The sequence below is a fragment of the Varroa jacobsoni genome, unplaced genomic scaffold, assembly GCF_002532875.2.
Source record: "Varroa jacobsoni isolate VJ856 unplaced genomic scaffold, vjacob_1.0 contig00298, whole genome shotgun sequence".
NCBI lineage: Eukaryota > Metazoa > Arthropoda > Arachnida > Mesostigmata > Varroidae > Varroa > Varroa jacobsoni.
Window position 1 is genome coordinate 90,339 of NW_019214445.1, and position 20,206 is coordinate 110,544.

Sequence of the window (20,206 nt, forward strand, 5' to 3'; positions counted from 1 at the left end):
CGAGAAGATGCTGCCTGACTGGATGAATGAATTTTGTTGCGATCCACAGAAACAGAATGGCAATGTGCGGTAAGTTTAGTAGACCGGTTATGGGCTTAGTGCAGATTTTCGCTGAGCTGCGAAGGGTTAGTGTACACTGGTGTGGTTCTAATGTGCTTCATCCGTATGAGCTACATAATGTGTGTGGGTTTCCAGTATAACGTAGGTTGAATTACGCACGTATATCTATTCTTTTTCGGCATTATCAGCTGTTGTTTATTGAGCCGCGTCGACCGGTAGGCTATTAATATCGAAGTTAGCATAGGTACGTACCGAGAATTAAACGCGCGTTAGATCACCGGCAACACTGAATTTTCATTGGTAGAAAAACAAAAATAGGGACGCACGTTTCTTCGATACGATTACTCCCGATGTAGGCCTCAGAGGAAAAAAATAATAGCAGAGGTTACATTTCAACATAAAATTGTAAACTATATACCTTATATTATATTAAAGTGATTAAAGGGGCATTTAAGCATAAACAAGATGAATTCCTTAAAAAACACACTACAGAGGGGTGAGACCAACTACACTTATTAACCTAAACCTTTCTGCGTTTGTTTACTCGGTATGTACGGGCCAAAATTCAAGGCGGTTGCCTGTGTTGTCCCTTTGTAGTTTTCCCTGTTACACTAATTCAATAAATTCATCGCATTGTTACTTAGTAACTCTGTTACTTTCCTGCGTAATTCCTTTTTAAAAAATAGGCATTTTACAATACTGTAGAGCCCTCTTTTTCTGGAAAACATCTTACGAGTTCGTAACCCTTGATAAAATAAGCCTTGAAAAAGTTTGCTCTTCTCGTGCATATATATTAGTGTTTATAAAAAACTATCGATTTATCGATCTAGTGTGAAAAAACCGTTTCTCCCGGAGACCTCGTAGCCACCATCGTGTTCTTTCGTTCAATAATTCAAAGCTATTTTTGTAAAAAAAAAAAATATTTTCGAGACGGAATTGCCATTCGTACATACATCTAGCACATCTATTAGGATCGGTCCCTGAAATGTTGTCCCATATTTATTTTGAGTAGTATGGTAGATGAGAATTTCTAGATATTGAAATGTTCCTCTCTTAATTTCGAAAAAGGCGAACTAATCCTAAACAATACCAATTTCGTGTTATTTCAATGACCCGAATCGCTACAAGCGAATCGATAACTTCGTTGCACTTGTCGGATACTTTGAACGCATCCGTCAAGCAAATTGCATACTATTACATATTTTGACGAAATAAATCCAAATTGATCTCGGTAGGTGTTAATGTAGGCGCCCGTGTCTAATCATGACTTCTAGTAAATCTTAACCGAAACACCCGTGGTTGGTTTTCCAATTTGTCGCGCATTCGTTCACACAGTGCAGAGTAATTTGTACTTGAATGTGTCTGCGTAAGTCTATAGCTCATTCAGTACTATGACGTAACTGTAAAGCGTTATGGACAAACCATTTACTCTATAATTGTTAACCTTATCTTCAATTTTTACTTTTGTCGTTTTCGACAATTTTAATAATTTCCACGAATGCTTAATTTTGTGGATTTTGAAAATTTACAAGAAACAAAAAGATAGACCAACATTCCTTAATGGCTAAGGCGTGTGAAGTTTCTGTTGTGTAATTCCAAGGGTCGCTGTTCACTTTACAAAAGATTCCTTTTCAATGCTAATACTAGCTTTGATAAAATGGGAAGCGAACACCTCGGGGTCGTCTCTAGAACTAGCGTAACACTCGTTTTACTGGAATTATCTTCAAATTATAGTCAAAGATATTAAAACTATGTCTAATCTATGGCTGTATCCCTCGCAGCAACAATTGTTATTATGCTACACAATGGAGTCGTCATGCACTTGGTGTTTGAGATAGAAATTATTGCAGGTCTTCTGCGGCTAAATTATTTGTGTGAGTATTACATCTGCCATGCCCGTTTCACCCTACATATGGCCCGAAATATTCCGTTAGATTCTATATGTAGCTTCCGCTAAAAAACAACGCGACAATGATGTGGTTTTATGTAACATCTCGTAAGAAAAAGACTAACGAAGCCTTCTAAATTCATTTATTCAGTTTAAAACTTCGATTCTGTCCAGTCTTTTCCCGCCGTAAACCATACAACAGGTCGTAGCAGACGACGCGACAATCACTTCCTCTTAAAAATCAGCAGCGAAGGGGCACTGTCCTGGATACACCAGCAGTACGTCCTCCAATAGAGGCACCAATGACAATTGGCAGCAGTACCAGTAACAACAAACCGATTACCGCGGACGTTACCAGTTTCTCTCTTTCTCGTCGGCAGCTATTGCTGGGCCTCCCAGGCCTTCTCTCCACAAGTTGCCGATTACCCTCTCCCGGTTGGCGGGAGGCTGGCTCCTACTGATGCGCCTGTTGTAGCAGCGCGGCGGCAAGCGCCTCTACGCGGGCTGGTTCATGTCGCTTTCAAATTCGACGGGTGAAGTTGTGCGATTTGGAGTGGCTTTCGCGAAAAGAAGAGGTACGGGGGTGCGCCTGAATCTGTGTGAGTGAAATTGGTGACCGGGCCAAGTTGTTTAAGTAGACTTTTGTTCATGGGAGCAAGAGTTACGGCTTTTCGTTGACACTCCGGTGTCTGCTAAAGACAGATGCGACCCAATTGAAGTTACCAGATGTTGCCTGAAGCTGGCGGCAGTAAATTGAGGCGAAGCACGCTGAATGAAACATATCATTTTGTTCGTTTTGTATCGGCTGGGTTCAACGAGTACGAAGCAACGAAAAGGAAGAATTAGTTAGAAAAATTGAGTGAAGACCGACTAGGCAATGTAAAACAAACCATCTCATAGCACAAGACGTCAATAAGCAAAAATGAAGCGGATTTAGCCAGATAAATCACAGACTGCGTTTCATCGCTGATTCGTTAGTTAGTTGCCTGGTCCACGCGATATGTTACATACGCGACGCCAAGCCAATAAGGAAAAGTGAATTTCACAGACAAAAAGTAGAAAATGACACCGACAGCGGATAGGGTCAGCTTCAGCTAATTGTGAAGACCACAACGGATGGGCATTTCTGCCCAGATCTTTACTTCTACGAGCAGCTCTCCTGTTTCAGTTATTAACCGTTATAAATTCATGCTCGCAAGGACACACTCACGTCGAATCGTAATTGAAATCGTTTGTAATTTGAAGAATTGAGCGAAGGCTGTTGACGAAGCCAAAAGAGTTTCCTTGCAATCCAGTGATCAGCGCCAAGATTCTTCCAGTAAACCTCACTACTGAAGACAATGACAGGGTTGTGGGTTATCGAGTGGACTAACCTGAAGTGGTGAGAGATTATATGTTTAGATAATATATCATAATTATATCGGAATATAGATGTCCCAGTGGTAGTTTCTTTGTTGAAAGACAAAGCCAGTGCTGTGAACACTATGCTAGTTGTGGATACGAAAGCAAAAGTGATCTGTTCTATTCCGTAGATTGTGTTGACATAACATAGGATAACAACAAAGAATTGAGACGAAGATTACGTGAGTGAGTTTGGCAGATGTCGTGTTGCGCACCCCTATGTGACGAAGAAAAACTAACCAGTAACCGTGTACCCCCAGCAACGTTGAATGCCATGAACGAACACGAACCCAATGGATAACTTAACCTGTTCTTCGAAGGAGTACGATGACTTGACGTAGCGGTTTGGTTTTGTGCTACTTGCAAGGGAACAGAGCAGATATATCGGTTCCGAACGAGGCCTTTAACGAGAAAAAGTTACTTCTGCATAGAAGGAAATCTTAAATTTACGGTAGCAGTGGATAGTCAGCGTGTAACTAACTCACAAATAAGTAACAGGTGATACGCAATGCAACGCGGACATTGATCAATTAGTTGCTTTATAATTCATCCATACTTGTTAACGGTTAGTGTTTAGAAGGTAAAAACCTCGTATGGAGATCGTATATGAGTTTAGCGCTTGTTTATCCACGCACCAGTAATCTAGAAGAATGATATTTTGATAGTCAGTCTACCGGCAAAACGCAATCAGGTAGCCGCATAACGACTTACTGGAGGCGATTCCGTCGAAGCTCAGTCATCACTTATTGTGACAGATATCTGTTAAGAAGATCATAAAGTGCAGCAATGGGGCATGCACTGCCGCTTACAATAGTGGCTGCATTGCTTGTCTCGACGTTCCTAACCGGCCTCGCGGATACGGTAAATACACTGACGACGTGTAACTGGCCCTCATTAATCGAACGGATCCCTCACCTCGGTAACTTTACTTCCATATTTAATGGGGAGCAAATCAGATTGCGATGTCAAAATGACTATAAACCCACTGAGCAGGCGCAATATGCGAAGTGTATTGACGGTGAGTGGAATTGGCCGCCTAATTTTCGTTGCATCCCCAACAATTTTTGTAGACTGTTAGTCGAGCCCAGCGCGGGCTCCCATAAGGTGCTCCCCGGGTCACACGAGAAACGCTCAAAGTTAGGTCAGGATATTTTTGCCGACAACGAAGGTTTAATAGTGAAATGTCGAGCGGACAATCAAACGCATTCCTTCGCCTGTAGAAACGGTCAATGGGAGCCGGAGATGAGCTCAACTCCATGTAAGCCATCGATATGTAAGCAAGCAGCGGAGATCGAGAACGGGTCGTTCCGTCGGCTGTCACCCGAGTACATCGAGCCGTATTGCAACGAAGGCTACGAGCTCAAAGGCAGCAAGACGGTTTTTTGTGTCAACAACAAATGGACGGTCCGAAAATCAGAGGTATGGCCACACTGCGAGCGTAGTGAAGTTCTTCGAACACCGAGCAGTCAATGGAAGCAGTACCAGTGGATAGGATATGTCGTCGGCGGCCTTATTTTGCTGGTAGGGCTCATTGTTCTACTGATTTGGTGCCATCTGCGGCGCGACTCGCCTAAACGTAATCGTCTCATGCATCAGACGTCGCATGTTGACGAGCTTCTGCATCTGCGACGCACGAAGCCGATCGTGATTCCGGAGCCGGTAGCCCATACTCAGGTCCACTACACTCACGACCGCAAGCCTATTCCCGTAACGTCACTATAGTAATGTGACCTTATTTCTATCTGTGTGTGAAAATAAGTGACGTTGGGTCGTTTGCGTACAAAGAAACCACCGCGATTTTGCTGCTGCTGCTGCTGCTGCTGTTGTCGCCTGAAACACCTTATTTTATAATAACAAAAAATGGCGCTTTACGGACGATACGAACACCAGCAAACTGCCCGATAACAAGTGGTGGATAAAATTCACAAGAATCATCGCTGGATCAGTTCTGGTCCGGCAGGCAGCAGCAAAAGGGCAAGAAGGCAGTGGAAGATCGTGATTAGGCAGAAATGAAAAAACCGTACCTTCGCTATGGTTGTGTCCATAACATGTTGATTTGTCTGTAAATGTCTGCATATAGAGACGACCTATGTGGCCGCAGCAGTTGTTAAGAGAGCTACCACAGTAACAACAAAGAATCACACTCCACTGAAGAGCTGACAGCTGATGTAAAACATCTGCTGCACAACTATGGTACCGAACGGCAGTTCGTTAACAGTACTGGCTTCGGCAATAAGGATACGAGATACGGATAGAAAACGGAACACAAAACAGCAGAGGCTATTAAGGGAAGACGAAACATAAAGGGATATAAAACGCTACAAATATGATTACTGCGATAAACATTACTAACAAGTCGGTCAGCTTTTCTTCAAAATATGGTAAGTATGATGTTTCTATATCTATTCATTCAACTAACGAGTGTTTAAATTTAGTTGAGGGTCATCAATTAGAGCTTATTTAATGTAAATAAAATAGATATTTATTTGCTCTAATCCTACAAGTTGGAGGTAACATGCTAGTACTAACTATCAGATATAGAGAAAACGATATTACGAGTCCAAGTAGGCTTCATGTCGGCACGTATCGGCCGTCCAAACTATCGACAGAAATGAGTTAAGTCAAGGTAGACAGATATTACCACAGTGTCTTGTACGAATCTAATGCGAAAAACTACTGTTGCTAGAAAAGCAAAGTTGCGATTACTTATTTTGACAACAACAAGCAACATTGTTGTTAGTAAACTGCTGTTAAGTTCCAGTTTCAATCAAATGACTTTTCTAATAAGTTGGAGAAGTTCAGTGTGTTCTAGATTCGCTAAGCTGCTAATCGATTTTACGCTGTTTCTGACGTCGAAAACGCGTTACAATATGTTGTATTATATACTAGAGGCACGTACCGTTGCCTTTTTTATGCCTAGCTAGCAATAGAGCCCTTTTGCTTTCAATATATATATATATATATGTGTATATATATATGTGTGTATATATATATACACACACATATATATATATATACACATATATATATATATTTTAGCCAAAGCGAGTTGCTCGCCGAAGACTATGAAAAATTACAGTTCGTTGGGCTAGTAAAACTTGCAACGGTGGGTATATCGGCGAAGCCCATTGAAAATGCGCCCCACTCGCTATCTCCTGGGTTAATCTGACTTCGTTTTTGTTGCGTTCGTATGATAAGAACGCATCTAGTTTTAGCACTTTTCAAGCGAACACAAAATAGATCACATAGGGAGTTTCGCTGGTGCGCGTCATGCACATACAAACAAAGTACCTTAAGGATATAATATTATAAAGCGGCTTTTGACTCGTTTGCTGTTGTTCGGGCCAGCGGCGATCGCATGACCAACAATCGTTCGGCTGAGCTGAATATTCTGGTAATGATAATACAACCACGCAGTTGGTGGGCCGGAATAAACGAAATTGATTCGCGCCATTGCGGCTAATGCTTGTCTGTAGCATGTAGAATTTAGGAAGGCCTTTGGCCATGAACTATAGGCGCATTTATAGATCTCGAAGTTGAGGAGACACGCATGCAGCTCGAGTCCAATGGGTAGATATGTCGTTTGGCGTTCGTTGCACGTTACACTGACAACGATTTGTTTTGAACAGGGAATGATGCGGTGCTACGCTCGCTCGGTTCGTGCACGAGAGTCAACGCGTGCATGCCGACTCAAACGTAGCTCACTGTCTACTACATGCACGATCGATCAATACAGTTATCATCATCCTGCAGCAATAGTTATATATCGGCTACGCGCGTCCCTCTTTCACAGTTACATTGACAATTATAAATATATGAGATAATTATAATATGAGATAACAATAGTGAATACCGAATATATACGATGTCGGGGGCAAAGTGTTACGTCCATTATACTCATTGAATGTTATTAGATCAAGCGTGAACCTGCGATGCTTCCACTCAGTCAAGGAGCCTTCGGGGGGCAAAACTTAGAGACAACGACGATGACAATGATAGTCAGAACGCTACCATATCATTGGCCACGAGCGAGATGTGAGGTAATAGAATACGAACGTAAAGGCAACGAGTAGAGAGGTCAATAGTATTACAGCTGTTTGTTGCCGTTTTGTTCAGTCAGCTTTTGTTCATGTTGATTGCCTGTCTTTGGTAAGTCTTTGTTATTGGTAAAGCATTTGACAACAATGTTCTACTTCGCGCCGCCGCCGCCGCCTCCATCAGCTAGCGTCTTACTGTTTTTTTTTTTGTTAGTTCGCTATCTTACAACATCCTACGCTGGCTCCCTTTGCTGCTTGTTGTCGGCGAAACTGATCGTGATGATATCAATAACAATATACGAATAGTAATAAATATAGGCACCAAGTGACTGTCGCCATCCGACCAGTGTGGCAATGATAGCAGCAAACGAGCACGACACGTGTCCGCTTTTACCTATAAACGCCTAGGTACAATAATCTATTTGTAGATTTCCCGCACATCATCCGCGTTTGAGTTCTGAGGCCGAACTTGTTTATTGTGGTTCCGTGTTACTTGCTCACTATTGTTGTCGTTGTTGTTCCATTACAATGTTTCGGCTGCAGGTGCTTCGCCATCCTCTGTTAGTGAAGCACTGGAGTCTTCGAATCATTCCGCTTCGCTAGAACCCTATCCATTTACTGTTCAATTATTATTAACGGAGCGATCACATCGCTTCTGTTATTTCGTTGTTTCGCCCTGATACTCCATTATGGTTAACTAGATTCTATTGCCTTGCAACAAGTGTCAATTATCACGTGCTTCCATTCCAATTAATTTGTTACTATCGTACCATTGATCGTTTCAGGCCGTGCAAGGGTATTGCTTTCAAGGTCGAAATTGACCTTGCCTGCCAAGGTTCCATCGAAATATCGGTCCGCCCCAGAAGGCAAAAGTAGGCAATAGGAGAACCTATATTTTTCAAAAGTTGTTAACCGTCTTTCAAGAACACGTTATATTCGGTTCAATGGGGACAAACAAAATGAACGTTTTCTAATCTTATTTATGTCGAGCGTGCGGAGCTTCGAAACGTAAGGCTGATTCTTTTAGATATCTTATTACGCCATAGCGTTAAACCACGCCTACCGGGAACTGCAAAAATTGCTAGAGCCATTTGCAAGGTATAATGTGCAGGCCGATTATTGCTATCAAAAGAGCTATCTCCTACATGCAGTGACCCCCATGTTGACTGGTCTTGTCGTGACTACACGATTTACTAAGCGACAGCAGTTACTTATCAAGATTAAAGCAGTCAACGGGAACCAAGGCTTTGGGAATCAAAGCATGCGGAAACGAAGAACTATCACACTCAAGATGTTCGTTGCGAAAGAACTACACTGCCAAAGAAACAAGGATTTCGATAGATATAGCACTGATATCGCGGATATCATGTAGTCGCATATATATATATAGACCTTGTAACTATATTGTGTCAGCTTGAGATAGTTGTAATCAATTTGCATGTGTATATTCGCCTTAAAGGATCAGGTTTTGGGGCTATTATCAGTGTTTTTTTCCTTGCGGCCTCGCTAAAGATCATCCTGCAATGGAGAACGATTAGCTGATATAACTCTACATTTGAATCGTTCGGAGCAACTCATGCGGTAATTCTCTTTTGTTGCAAAAGGCAAATCGATAAACGGTAATCAATGCGATAATTGTCCATCGATGCGGAGCGGCCGATTATGTTCTTAGAAAGTGTTCAAACTTTTTTGTACTCTGAGAGCGGACTAAGAAGCAAAACTTGAGTCACCGTCGCATCTTACTCATCTGGCACGGATATATATGCATTTACTTTTAAAATTTATCATTACCGTTTGATCTATTCTCAATTTACAGGAACAACTGCGCGAACCAGAGGACTGCAAGAGCACGCTTGTGGGCCAGAGAGGGAGAACAAGCGAAATCATTTCCTTTGTATATATAAACAGTTTATGAATGGTGTTGCTTCACTTTGAAGTTGTATTTAATATTCGTATGATTGCTATATATATATATATATATATATATATATATATATATATACATATCAGAATTCGTTAACGTCCGTAGATGGGGCAGAGCTTCAAATTTAGGTATCTATCTCTATAATGGCGTCTCCAGCCTATTATCAGAATTAGCTATACGAAACGCACTGTATGAACAAAGAAATACGCGTCTATACATATATTCGATTTGCGACTTTATCATTTAATGTACATAATTATACATGTCTATACATATGAATGCTGCTGGTTTTTTTTTCCAGTAATTCGTCTATCTGTCTATAAGGCAGCTAGGGGGACGACTACGGCTGTGACGGTGGCGAAACGAAAGGGGGTTTGCCAAATCCCTCCAGTGGCCAACCACTGCTATTGCTATGTATATAGTGCGCGCGGAATATAGAAATCCGGCTTCATCAGTCGCCATCGCATCTGGTTGATGGCTGTCTCCGAGTGACAACTTCGCTGATAGTGATGACGACAGTAATAGCGACAACTAGCATCAAAGGTACGCTGCTGCGATTATATCTCGGCTGTACCGTTATGCCTTACATTGGGTTTACAAGACGATCTCGTGTTATTAATCCATCCTATATTATTGCTGCTGCGCAATTGTCGTGGCGGATGCTGTAGACATCGCAATTATTAACTGCCCCCTTGTTTGCCTTCAAGATAAACAGTGGAACAATTCTAATTACTGCAGCCTCTGACGTGCTGAGTAGCGATCACGCACCCCAGTCGCAGCCCGGTAAAAATCACAAACGTGGCCGACCTATTCCACTGGTTCGTCCTGTGCTCTAATGCGCCATACAGATTTACCGTTAACGTGTTACTTATATGTATATATATATACACTGGTAGCGGTATGCCGCGTTTATTCACCCTGTCCTACGATACGTTGTACAGTGTTTATCACTTAATAAGCGTATAAACAGGTATGGTCGAGTTGCCGAAATGCGATGAACCCCGTTTCGATGTAAAGAACATGATTCTACTTAATAAAAAGAAGTGTATATATACTCGGTTATTGCGATTGCTTTAACTACAGCTGATCATTACATACGTGATTTTCCTACTAATTACATCACTTAGTCCACTTTTTAGCGAATGTATTTAAAACATCAAACAGCTTCGTCCTTATCAAGTTGTGGTTGTTAACCTTCCGGTAACTTCCGGTTGATTACGCATCTTGAGCCGAAGCTGCCCAGCTAGGCGCCGGGCCAAAAATACTTCATCCGTGACACTTTTGTCTGTCACAAATATGTTCTCGCGGTTTCCATCTGCTCAGGTCTGTGCAACGACGAAAAGCGTTTGATCAACGTACGTCGGTGGTACCGCTACTGTGCTGCTGCTGCTGCTGCTGCTGAAGTTACACGTTCCTACTTTTTTAAACGTTTGCGGACGTAGCTGCCTACGAACGAACGTTGCACGCAAAAGAGCTATTCTTCTACTATGCGCTATGCTTGCGACCAATAGCTTGTTTGAATGATATCTTTCTTGCTGCCACACAAATTTTTTGTCGCGCGGGGCTAGGTATAATGAAATTGTGATTCGAGTCGAAACAGTCAGTATCGACGTACGTGTGCATCCTTGTCCACTTCAAGGCGCTTCGTGTCATCCAGAAACTCGGTTCCCATTTTCACAAATACAACCAGAGACGACAACTATAGAATAAGCGTCGCTGAATTTTACTGTTATTGCGTATCCTCATGAGGCAAAAATTTGGCGGGGACCAGCTTGGTACGAGAACAGCAAGCAAATAGAAACAACTCGATAGGGTCACGGCGTAGAATTTCGACAGGCGCTTCGTCCTTACTTGTTTCTGCTGCGTAGACGCCGTAAAGCTATACATTCAAGTATCGTTTCTATTTTCTTCCCTATCAAGCTTTTTTTTTGTTCGTACTTCCTCAGCCAGCAGCGGTGTCTGAAATTTTGAAAGATCATCATAAAAAAAAGACATCCTTTATTCTACTCCGGTATACCAAGCGAATACGTGTCGCCGTGCAGCTACCTGCAGTGCTCGACTTCCTATATATCGTCGTCATCTAATAATGGCCAGGATAAACTCGGCCTACGGAAAGAAGTCTTCATACTTGCGCTATTTGTAAGACAAGGACCTGAGTCAAAATCGTGTTCTATTCTATTTTGTCAAGAGATGTGCAATAAAACATTTACATTAAGCCAAATGTGCCAACTGTCGTCCCACAACGAGCGATAACTATAGGAGAGCTTGTACCGTTTCTCCGTCGGAACAGTTCACTGACTAGCTAGACGTGTATCCTTGACGAAATCAGGATGTGCCAAAGGTCAGGTCAAAAGGAATACACTTTGTATCATAGCCGCGACCGTAGACGCCTGCAAAATACGTAAATCGTCACCGGATTTATCTACGAACCGTTACCGTTTCACTAATTTCGCTGTAAGAGTTTCGTATAGTATACTATACACAAATAAACGAACACTGAATTAAATAAGATAAGTAGTTACGACAAAAAATAGAAGGCACTTTCGAATACACGAAGACTTTACAACTGTCTATTAAATTATAAAATGCAGCACGGTAATAGGTAGAGAAAAAGTGCAAAGTTAAGTGTTGAGCACTTATCTTTGCGTACATGCACTCAAATAAGAAACCTTGCAAAGTTCTAGAGGTGTCTGAAGTTGTTAAAAAAAAACATAACTAATCAAAAATTGAGCTCAACTTTCGGTAGAAAAGTGCATCAGTGAATGTATTGTGACAACAGGGACAAGAGGATGTAACTTCTAGACCTGTATAGAATAGTATAAAATATTTTGTATTTACTTTTGGAGGTCTTTAGCTTGCCTTGACTGTGTCTGCCTCGAGCGAAAGAAATTATTTTATACTCAAAGATGATTATCATTGTCCTCAGTTACTCCCTAGTTCACTGAGCCTTCTAACTGAATACGTTTCTTATTATAAGCACGAAGACCCACTTGAAACAGTCGAAACTTTAATGTCGTTGATGCGAACATAAACATGACTCCTACAACTTACTACTCCTACGACTTACAACTACATACCGAGTTTATGCCTGAATAGAATTATTGTATTCAATGAGTTTTCACTCGAAGGGTCCTTCGTGAAGCGGCAGGGAGCGTTCCCTAGGAAAGGCGCTTTTTCCCATTGGTAAAAAATGCCTATCACCTCGATAATGGCGGGTGATCACATATTGATGTCTAAATCGCTTTCATCTGCTAGAGAATATTAATGATATTTGTCCATCCTGGTGGTTCTTATTTCTAAATAAAACTAAATAGTAATTGTATTGTGACTCGGACTGTATATGCTTTTTACTCGAATTCTCATTAGAATGGGCGATAGCAACGAATAGCAAACGTGCAAATGGAAGAAAAGACGCTTGGCGAATCTCGGGTGTTTCGTCAGTAGCAGGCGCAGCCTTTAACGGACCAGCATAGACCAATAATAAGCTAATGTTTCATAGCCTTCAGCCCGTCGTAGTAGTCATTGTGGGATTGTTGACCACTTTGCCATCTCCTGCACCAGAACAATGCGAAGAAAAGGATCAGCTGTGAAGAAAAAGGACGAAGCTTATAGGTGCTAACACGAGGGGCGCGCACTGTCTATGCCAATCGCCGTGACGGCATCTAAACGACGCCTATCTCATACTCCCTTTGTTCATAAACAGCAATATTAGAAACAAACGTCGACAGCAACAGCAACAGCAGCAGCAGCAACAACAACAACAACAATAACAATAATAATAACAACAACCAAATGGAAACGATGCTAGCGGTTTTCACTCAGAGTGATTTTTCATGTTCTTTTTGTATATTCTGCGATGCGTGGCGTCAGTATATAACACTGAGTTGTCGATATCACGTATTATTATATATAAAACAAGCAGAGTTCCGTCGGGAATCGACGTCGTGCCGACAACAGTTTCAGACGACTGCCAAAAACGATGAGAAGAACATTAATCTTGTACAGCGACTAGGCAATATATGGGAAGAAAGCGATCTTAACTCGTGCATCAACAGCATAAGCACAATGCTTCAATCTGCTGCTGTCTGTACTCGGTCCGCTGGAGGGAAGTAGGGTGCACAGAAAATGCCAAACTGTGGGTTAGCACGAGTTACCAGCCAATATCTATACGGCACGTAATGACAAAACGGCACAATGCGTGCGTGTCTATGTTGGCTGAGTCTTAAATATCGTCTTCGCGCTGCATCGCGCCGCATAGGAAGAGCATATTGTCGGATCATCTCTGTACTTTTATCAAAAGCCGGAATCCACAACACACACCCAGCTTCGTTAATGATGATTATCATTATAGGGCTATTCGAGAGCTTTCAGCGTGTTGCAGTGATTGTTATTGTGCTAGTATCGATCGTCATTGTCGCGTTCGTTGCTGTTGTTTATAAAGGTAGAAAAAAGTCTTAGCACGCACAATGGTGAGGGGACGCGGGGGTTGACACAGGATGATCACACACGGTGATTGTAGGTGACTCTGTAGTGGCGGAACTTTTTTTCTTTGGACATCTTTTGTATCTGTCTTTGGTCTCTCGTTGTTCAGGCAACAGTCGCGCCGTTTGAAGCTTGACCTAGCGCTAGTGAGATGGTGCCGCCGCTACTGCTCCTGTTGTTGTGGGAGCAATATTAGCGAGACAAAGACGGACGAAGCTGCGGGCGTGCTCCGTTGCCCCGGCCGTTTAGTCAAATAAACTAGCGGCATCTGATAGGTCGGACTGCAACGACCAAGAGTTGTCCGCATGGATATTGATCGGCAGCTTTCTCCCTGTGGTCGTCGCTATCGAGTGAATTGACGTAACGAGAAGCGGTCCTGACGTTTCATTTTTCTACCATCTACATATTGTAGATATGTTACTGGACATCCGGTAGCAATGTCTTTCGGCGAAAAGTTTCTTCGTAGATAGTCAAGTCGTTAGCGGTACCACAACGATCGCTGTCACCTGTAGCAGACATAACTGCGTGCGAATGGACGCAGCGCGAGACAAAGATCGCCCTATACTTACCATAGAATACAGATAACATGCCATCTGACATAAAAAATACCGTGTGTATACGATGATGAGCAATGAGAATAAAGCTCGATTGATACGCAGAACCGTACAAACATGCATATATGATGTACGTCTTCGTGGCAAACAGCGGCAGAGTTCGCCAGCTGGCACACAGAGTAAATGGTTTCATAAGACCACAAAAACCGTACGCACTAGCCTTATAACGAAAAATACAGGGGGTCTTTTTTCTTCTCTGCAAGGGTATCCCCACTGTTGTACCAAAAGGACAAAGACTTTCGATTCCGTTCAGCCTAGTAGCGACATATATATGTTTACTCTGTGAAGTATATTTATATATATATATATATATAAAGTGAAAATATCTGCCATATTTGTATTCACTCCGATATGTCAATTATACGAAATAAGTCCTAGCGTGCCTAATTGTAGTTTGATATACGCATAGGAATAAGCGATCACTGTTCGTCCGTTGGCGCTGTTCAAATAGAATCCTTCGGGCGGTAACCGATCACTCTATTTACATATAGATAACGTAATGCTACCGTTGCTGATTGATAAAACGATTACATTCAATGCATAGCCGGAATGATGGGCAAAATGCGGACAATCCGGAAATCTTTGCCAATTGAAACACTTTGCCGTTGATGTCTTCGATAGACCAAAAATTCTTTAAATTCATCCTTTTAACGAGTAGTTATTAATGAGAGGCGTATGTTTCATTGCATTCAGACAAGGGAAGATTGAGGAAATGGTCGTGCTCGATCATCAATCCCAAATTAACCGTTGCCGACTAAACGCTGCGAATACAAAAGGATCGATGATAGAGTTATCGTCTAATGGCTGCGTTTCAACATCTTTTCACTGTATCAGAGCTTTTTAACTATCGTAGTGCGTCATTGACATCAGCTGAACTGGGTCCAAGAAGTAGGTAGTTTACGACATAATTAGCACAAAAATGCTCATGTAGGAACCAACCAACAGAGTCGTGTAACAACGTTTGCCAATTACTGTTGCCTAATTCAGTCCTTTGGCCTTCATACACACCGCTAATTGAATCTAATTATATGTACTATTGGCTAGGAGACGTCATCCAGCTTACTGATTGATCGAACAGATATTTGATAACCCAAAAACCGAGTAGTTTTTTTTAAGAGTTTCCAAAATATAAATCCGTTGTATTTTACAAACGATCAGAAATAATCGTTCAAATTCTGGCCATCCACCCGCGACAGGCGATAACCGGCTGCATGCGGCGTTCGCCAACACTGAGTTACATTTACTATCGCATTCGGCCCTAGCTACCTCTTTCAATTCTGTTGAGTAAAAAGGTAAGACTCCGTGCACAGCGCCGCTTATGGTCGCCGCTACTTCACTAGAGAGAATCACAAGGCCACTGCTATCACCAATATCCTTGTCAGCATCTACAGGAATCCCAGTAGAGGTCGTGGCCATTGTAGTCGTTCAAAGTACAAAAAACCTCCGCCATCATCGTCTTTACCCCACCCCCCGCCCCCAAGAGTATTTATTTTGCTATTTGTTTCGTTACGATTGGTCGGCAGTGAGCTGACAGCAGTGTTGAGGAATACTTTGTATTAGGAACAACAATACAGAATGCGTCCATTTACGCTTCTGCTTGAACGGCTTGATTAGATAGAAGGCCTGCGAGGCCTTAGAGTAGCAGCTTGATTCGATCGAATCCGATTCGATGCTAACGACAAATGCTGTCTGTTTCACTAAAATTATGATTTTGGTAGAAAAAAATTAGTTTCAATCTTAGTACGTTCTGCAAATGACTCTTTTTGTCAACTGAAGTACAGCAGTTAGCGTACTGCGATTCAATAAGATTGTTTATATAGGCCACGTAGCACTTACGAGCTAGACCTGGGCCATGCTCATATTCGGCCTACATGAGTAATCTGAAATCTATTGATTTTCACATGTAAATGTAGCAATGCTTAACGCCAACTAATTATTACGTGGCACTATCTTGAATTGGAATAAATGCTACTGCTTCTGTAGCCCGCGTCGTCACTAGAACTATCGCGTAACGTATCATTGTTAGTTATGAGACAAATGTACCTATTGTTATAATGCCAGCCGCAATACAGATATCACTGATTGGCTATCCTTGCGTCTAGTATCATCACAGCATTTACTCGTACTTCTACTATTCCGACGATGATTTGCTAGGCAAAAAACCAATGAGCGTCGAACGACCACGCCCGGGTAGTCTGAAGCGACGCCGCTGATACGACTTCTACAGATCGAGCGACTTTTGGTGGCTGACAACTGCGAAGAAAAAAGAAATCAGAACACTCCATTTTACGTTAGGTGCCAGTCAACGATGCGCCCGCAATGGACGAACACGCAGATACACACAATGGTATCGAAATCGTCACTATTCTGTCTACCGCGGCTCCAGCTAGTTCGTTCCCTAAATCTTCGCTCAGCTCTAGGTTTGGCAAGCGTTGAGTGGATGGCAAAAGACAGTTGGAAAGCGCTGCGGTAAAGCACGAAATTACAAAAGCACAAACGTAGAAAAAAAAAAGCCGAAACGAGCCAAAATTGCTTGTTATTGGCGCTGCTGCAGCAGCTCTTTTCAATTGAACTACGTCGATCTAAATGGCCACTGTTTCCAATTCGGCTAGCTATTAACGTACCCTCTACGTATTACAGGCGCGCACGCGTGCGTACGTACGTACGTACGCACACGACTGCGCTTGGTGTGTATGAGCTTGATTCAGATCCATTTTCACGTTTGTTTTACTTGTTTCGGTAGATTTTTGGCATTCGTTTATTGCTGGGGAAACAAGCGGGAATGAAGAAAGACAGAACGCGAGGCAGAAGGGCGAAAGAAAAAAGTCGTTCCTTTTGTCTAAGACGATTCACCGAATGATATCGGACTGATGGTTGGCAACCGACTGATGACAGGGAGCAAGTTATGCAACGCTAACGACGGCAGTGCCTCGAAACTAGACCAGGCGCAGTTGTCATTGCTCGGAAACGCAGGATCGATTGTCGAAGCGCCTTGTCTAGGGACTTAGCGTAAACATCTTCAAAGGCGACGGGACAATGTGTCATATATATTATATGATATCTTGCAATAGAGATTGTTGATTCTGTCAAAGGAGAGACGTTTACGAGGCACTGGGTGGAGTACAAAAATACCCTCTCAGAAGTAAATCGCGATTTTTTTTTTAGCAAATTTTAGATCTGTGCCACCACTAGACAAATCACGAAATGGCCCATTTCAGCGAGACATCAAATCTATATTCATATAATATCAGACGGAAAACGAACTAGAAATGGATGATTACAGTATCATAATTTGTCTATGTTTTTGTCTATAGGCCTGCCAAAAACACCGAAGCGCGCAAAAAGAGCATTTCTCAGTAAGCGTTCAGCTGGCGCTTGTAAAGAACTGGCTAGATATACGCTTTAAGAATGTGTTATTGGGTGCCTCAATGCTAGAGAACGGACCACTTTTTGCATGCAAATAATAGAACCGCGTACGTGTTGAGCATTATCGCAAGAACGCTGTGTCGTTTCATTGCGTCATATATTCATGTGGAAAGGGGGGGGGGGGGGGGCGTATCGGTATTTTGAGCGCCTCCAACTTCTACTAATTTTTTCTGTGAGGGCTGCTGACGACATTTCTGTCATCAGTTGAGCAGAACATTTTTTGTGACAGTCTTCACCAAATCCTCGTTCCGATCATGATGACGACGACAACGGCCACGACATATTGTCGAATTTTATTTGATAGCTCTCCGGGTCCCGATGCTCAATGGCGGTAATAAAGCAATCATAATTATTATGTGTTTACCACCTGCTAACACAATCCTTTTGGCGTGAAACCGCCTAAATAAAGTATAACACCGACTAGGCCTAAAAGTGGTCATAACAACAGAAGCGACGTCACGAAGTGCACACACATACAAACACGTTCAAAAAGTGGAAAAAAAAAAAAAAAAATTCTTGCTTTCGTCGTCGGTTTTGGCCGCTCAGTCGACAATGCCGCCGTAAAATAAAGCATAACTTCGTATAGTATCACACACACGTTCTCGCCGAACTTGAACAGAAGTGATAGGCAACGAAGCAGAAAAGGCAATAGCCCTAACCGTTCGAGCAGTCGTAGCCGAAGAAAAAGACATGACAAAATAAGCGAGCGTCGGGTCGGAAGCCCTCGCCAAGAAAAACCTTCTTCGTGTCTATAAGAAGCTGGGGACGAAAAACGCAAGTAGCATGAAGCGTGTCAATTGGGCGACAAATGAATGAAAGACAAAAGTTCAACTAAGTATTTTCCTATTGCAGCAGAGCTTAGCTTAATAGTGCGCGGTTAAAATATCATGAGAAAAAAAAAAAAAAGGAAATCCTATCATTGAAGCATCGAGATAGTGTAAGTGCAGGTTGCGTATTGTGTGCTATGAAATGGTTCTATGAAACTTGCCATTCGACCGGATAGATTTGCGGCTTAGCCTGTTAGCCGACTTTTTCTTAGACCATTTTTAAAGGTTTATTTGTTTGTACGGGCGGTCCCGGTAGCATGTAACGCCATCTGAGAAGAAAAATGCTGCTAGATATCCATTTGTTAACCTGTTGCCTCAGCTTTCCTATGAACAACTCTGTGTTTTCGCTGAAAAAAGGGCATTTTATAAATGTTTGTGCGTATATTATGCTCGGAAAAAGGATATCATACAACAAATAATCAGTTCGAAAAGCGAATTTGCCTCGTTTTCTATAATATGTAATAAAAACTGGACGGGTAATAGGGCGCGGATGTGGGTGTGTGCGAGTCAATCCCCTACGAAGGTGGACACACCAAATTAAACCTTCAACGTGTTTCGTACGCAAATGAACCTTCTCGGTTACCCGGATCGTCCATATAATCAGACGCCTCTACCCTGTTCGGCTTATTCTGTTAAAATTCCACAAACTACAAAAGCTAAAATTCTCTTTTCAACACAACAAAGCAAAGGGTTTCATTCGATTTCTTTAGTGTAATTATGGTGTAATAGTCATAATTCAGATAGACCTCGACTTCACAGGTAGCGCAAGGGTTAGCGATCCCCTGCTTGACGCTGGGTCGCAGGCGATGGCTGCTGTACTAACTAACTAACCAGTTACAAACGATGTCGATTCAGCTGATGCTGCCTATTCTGGTCAGACAAGTGTCTATCGTTGTTTACGTCTTCCTGTGTGTGTGTGTGTGCTTGCTTTCCTCTTCTTTTTCCTTTTTGCTTTCCTCTCCACTATCACCGGCGTCATCATCATCATCCCATGCAGATTCTACGAATGCTGTACACACCGCGGTGTTAGGCAACCATCACGACCACTGCCGCAAGAACAGCCATTCTCCGGCCGCCAGCGTCGTCATCCTCTGTCTATTGGGCCAATCGTGACATGCTGTCCGCTATTTTGCCAAGAGCAATTACAACGATGGCGAACACGACTAGCCGCGTCTAGCTAGCTGGCTACGGACGTGGTATCGTATAGTGGCGTAGCTACGACTGCTACTGCTTACAACTTGTACGGTTGATACTACGGCGCTGATGTAGCTTTGACTGTTCCCGCTGTCAGTAAATCTGGTATCGTCAATCTGGTTGGGTCTGTTCCCCACCATCACTGTCTTCGTTGCCATTAACTCGCTCACAGGGAAGTCCCGTCTTGAACAGCTGTTGCAGGTCATGCCGCTGCTGTCATCGCTCTTAGAATAGGACAACATTACGCAGAAAAAAAGCAGCATTGGAGCCGATGGCCACTGGAACGCTATTGCAGTGGCTATGCTGACATCGTACTATCTCGGACGACAATAACTGCCGGGATACGAGCAAGA

The 20,206-nt window shown here is 42.6% G+C and overlaps 1 protein-coding gene across 14 annotated transcripts in view; it reads left to right on the top strand.

Moving 5' to 3' along the window:
* The first annotated feature begins 2,094 nt into the window (after window positions 1-2,094).
* LOC111271051 (complement factor H) overlaps window positions 2,095-20,206 on the top strand; it is a 55,197-nt gene continuing 37,085 nt past the window's right edge. For 3 of the 14 annotated variants that reach the window (XM_022851608.2, XM_022851609.2, XM_022851611.2), the window contains exons 1-2: window positions 2,095-5,730; window positions 9,612-9,853. In XM_022851608.2, the coding sequence (XP_022707343.1) occupies window positions 4,136-5,071 (936 nt within the window). In that variant the 5' untranslated portion in view covers window positions 2,095-4,135 and the 3' untranslated portion in view covers window positions 5,072-5,730; window positions 9,612-9,853. Of the gene's footprint in view, window positions 5,731-6,978; window positions 7,390-8,171; window positions 8,259-9,202; window positions 9,316-9,611; window positions 9,854-10,017; window positions 13,312-20,206 lie in introns of those variants that run through there. The other 11 variants (XM_022851606.2, XM_086972761.1, XM_086972762.1 and 8 more) reach the window with 10 other exon arrangements.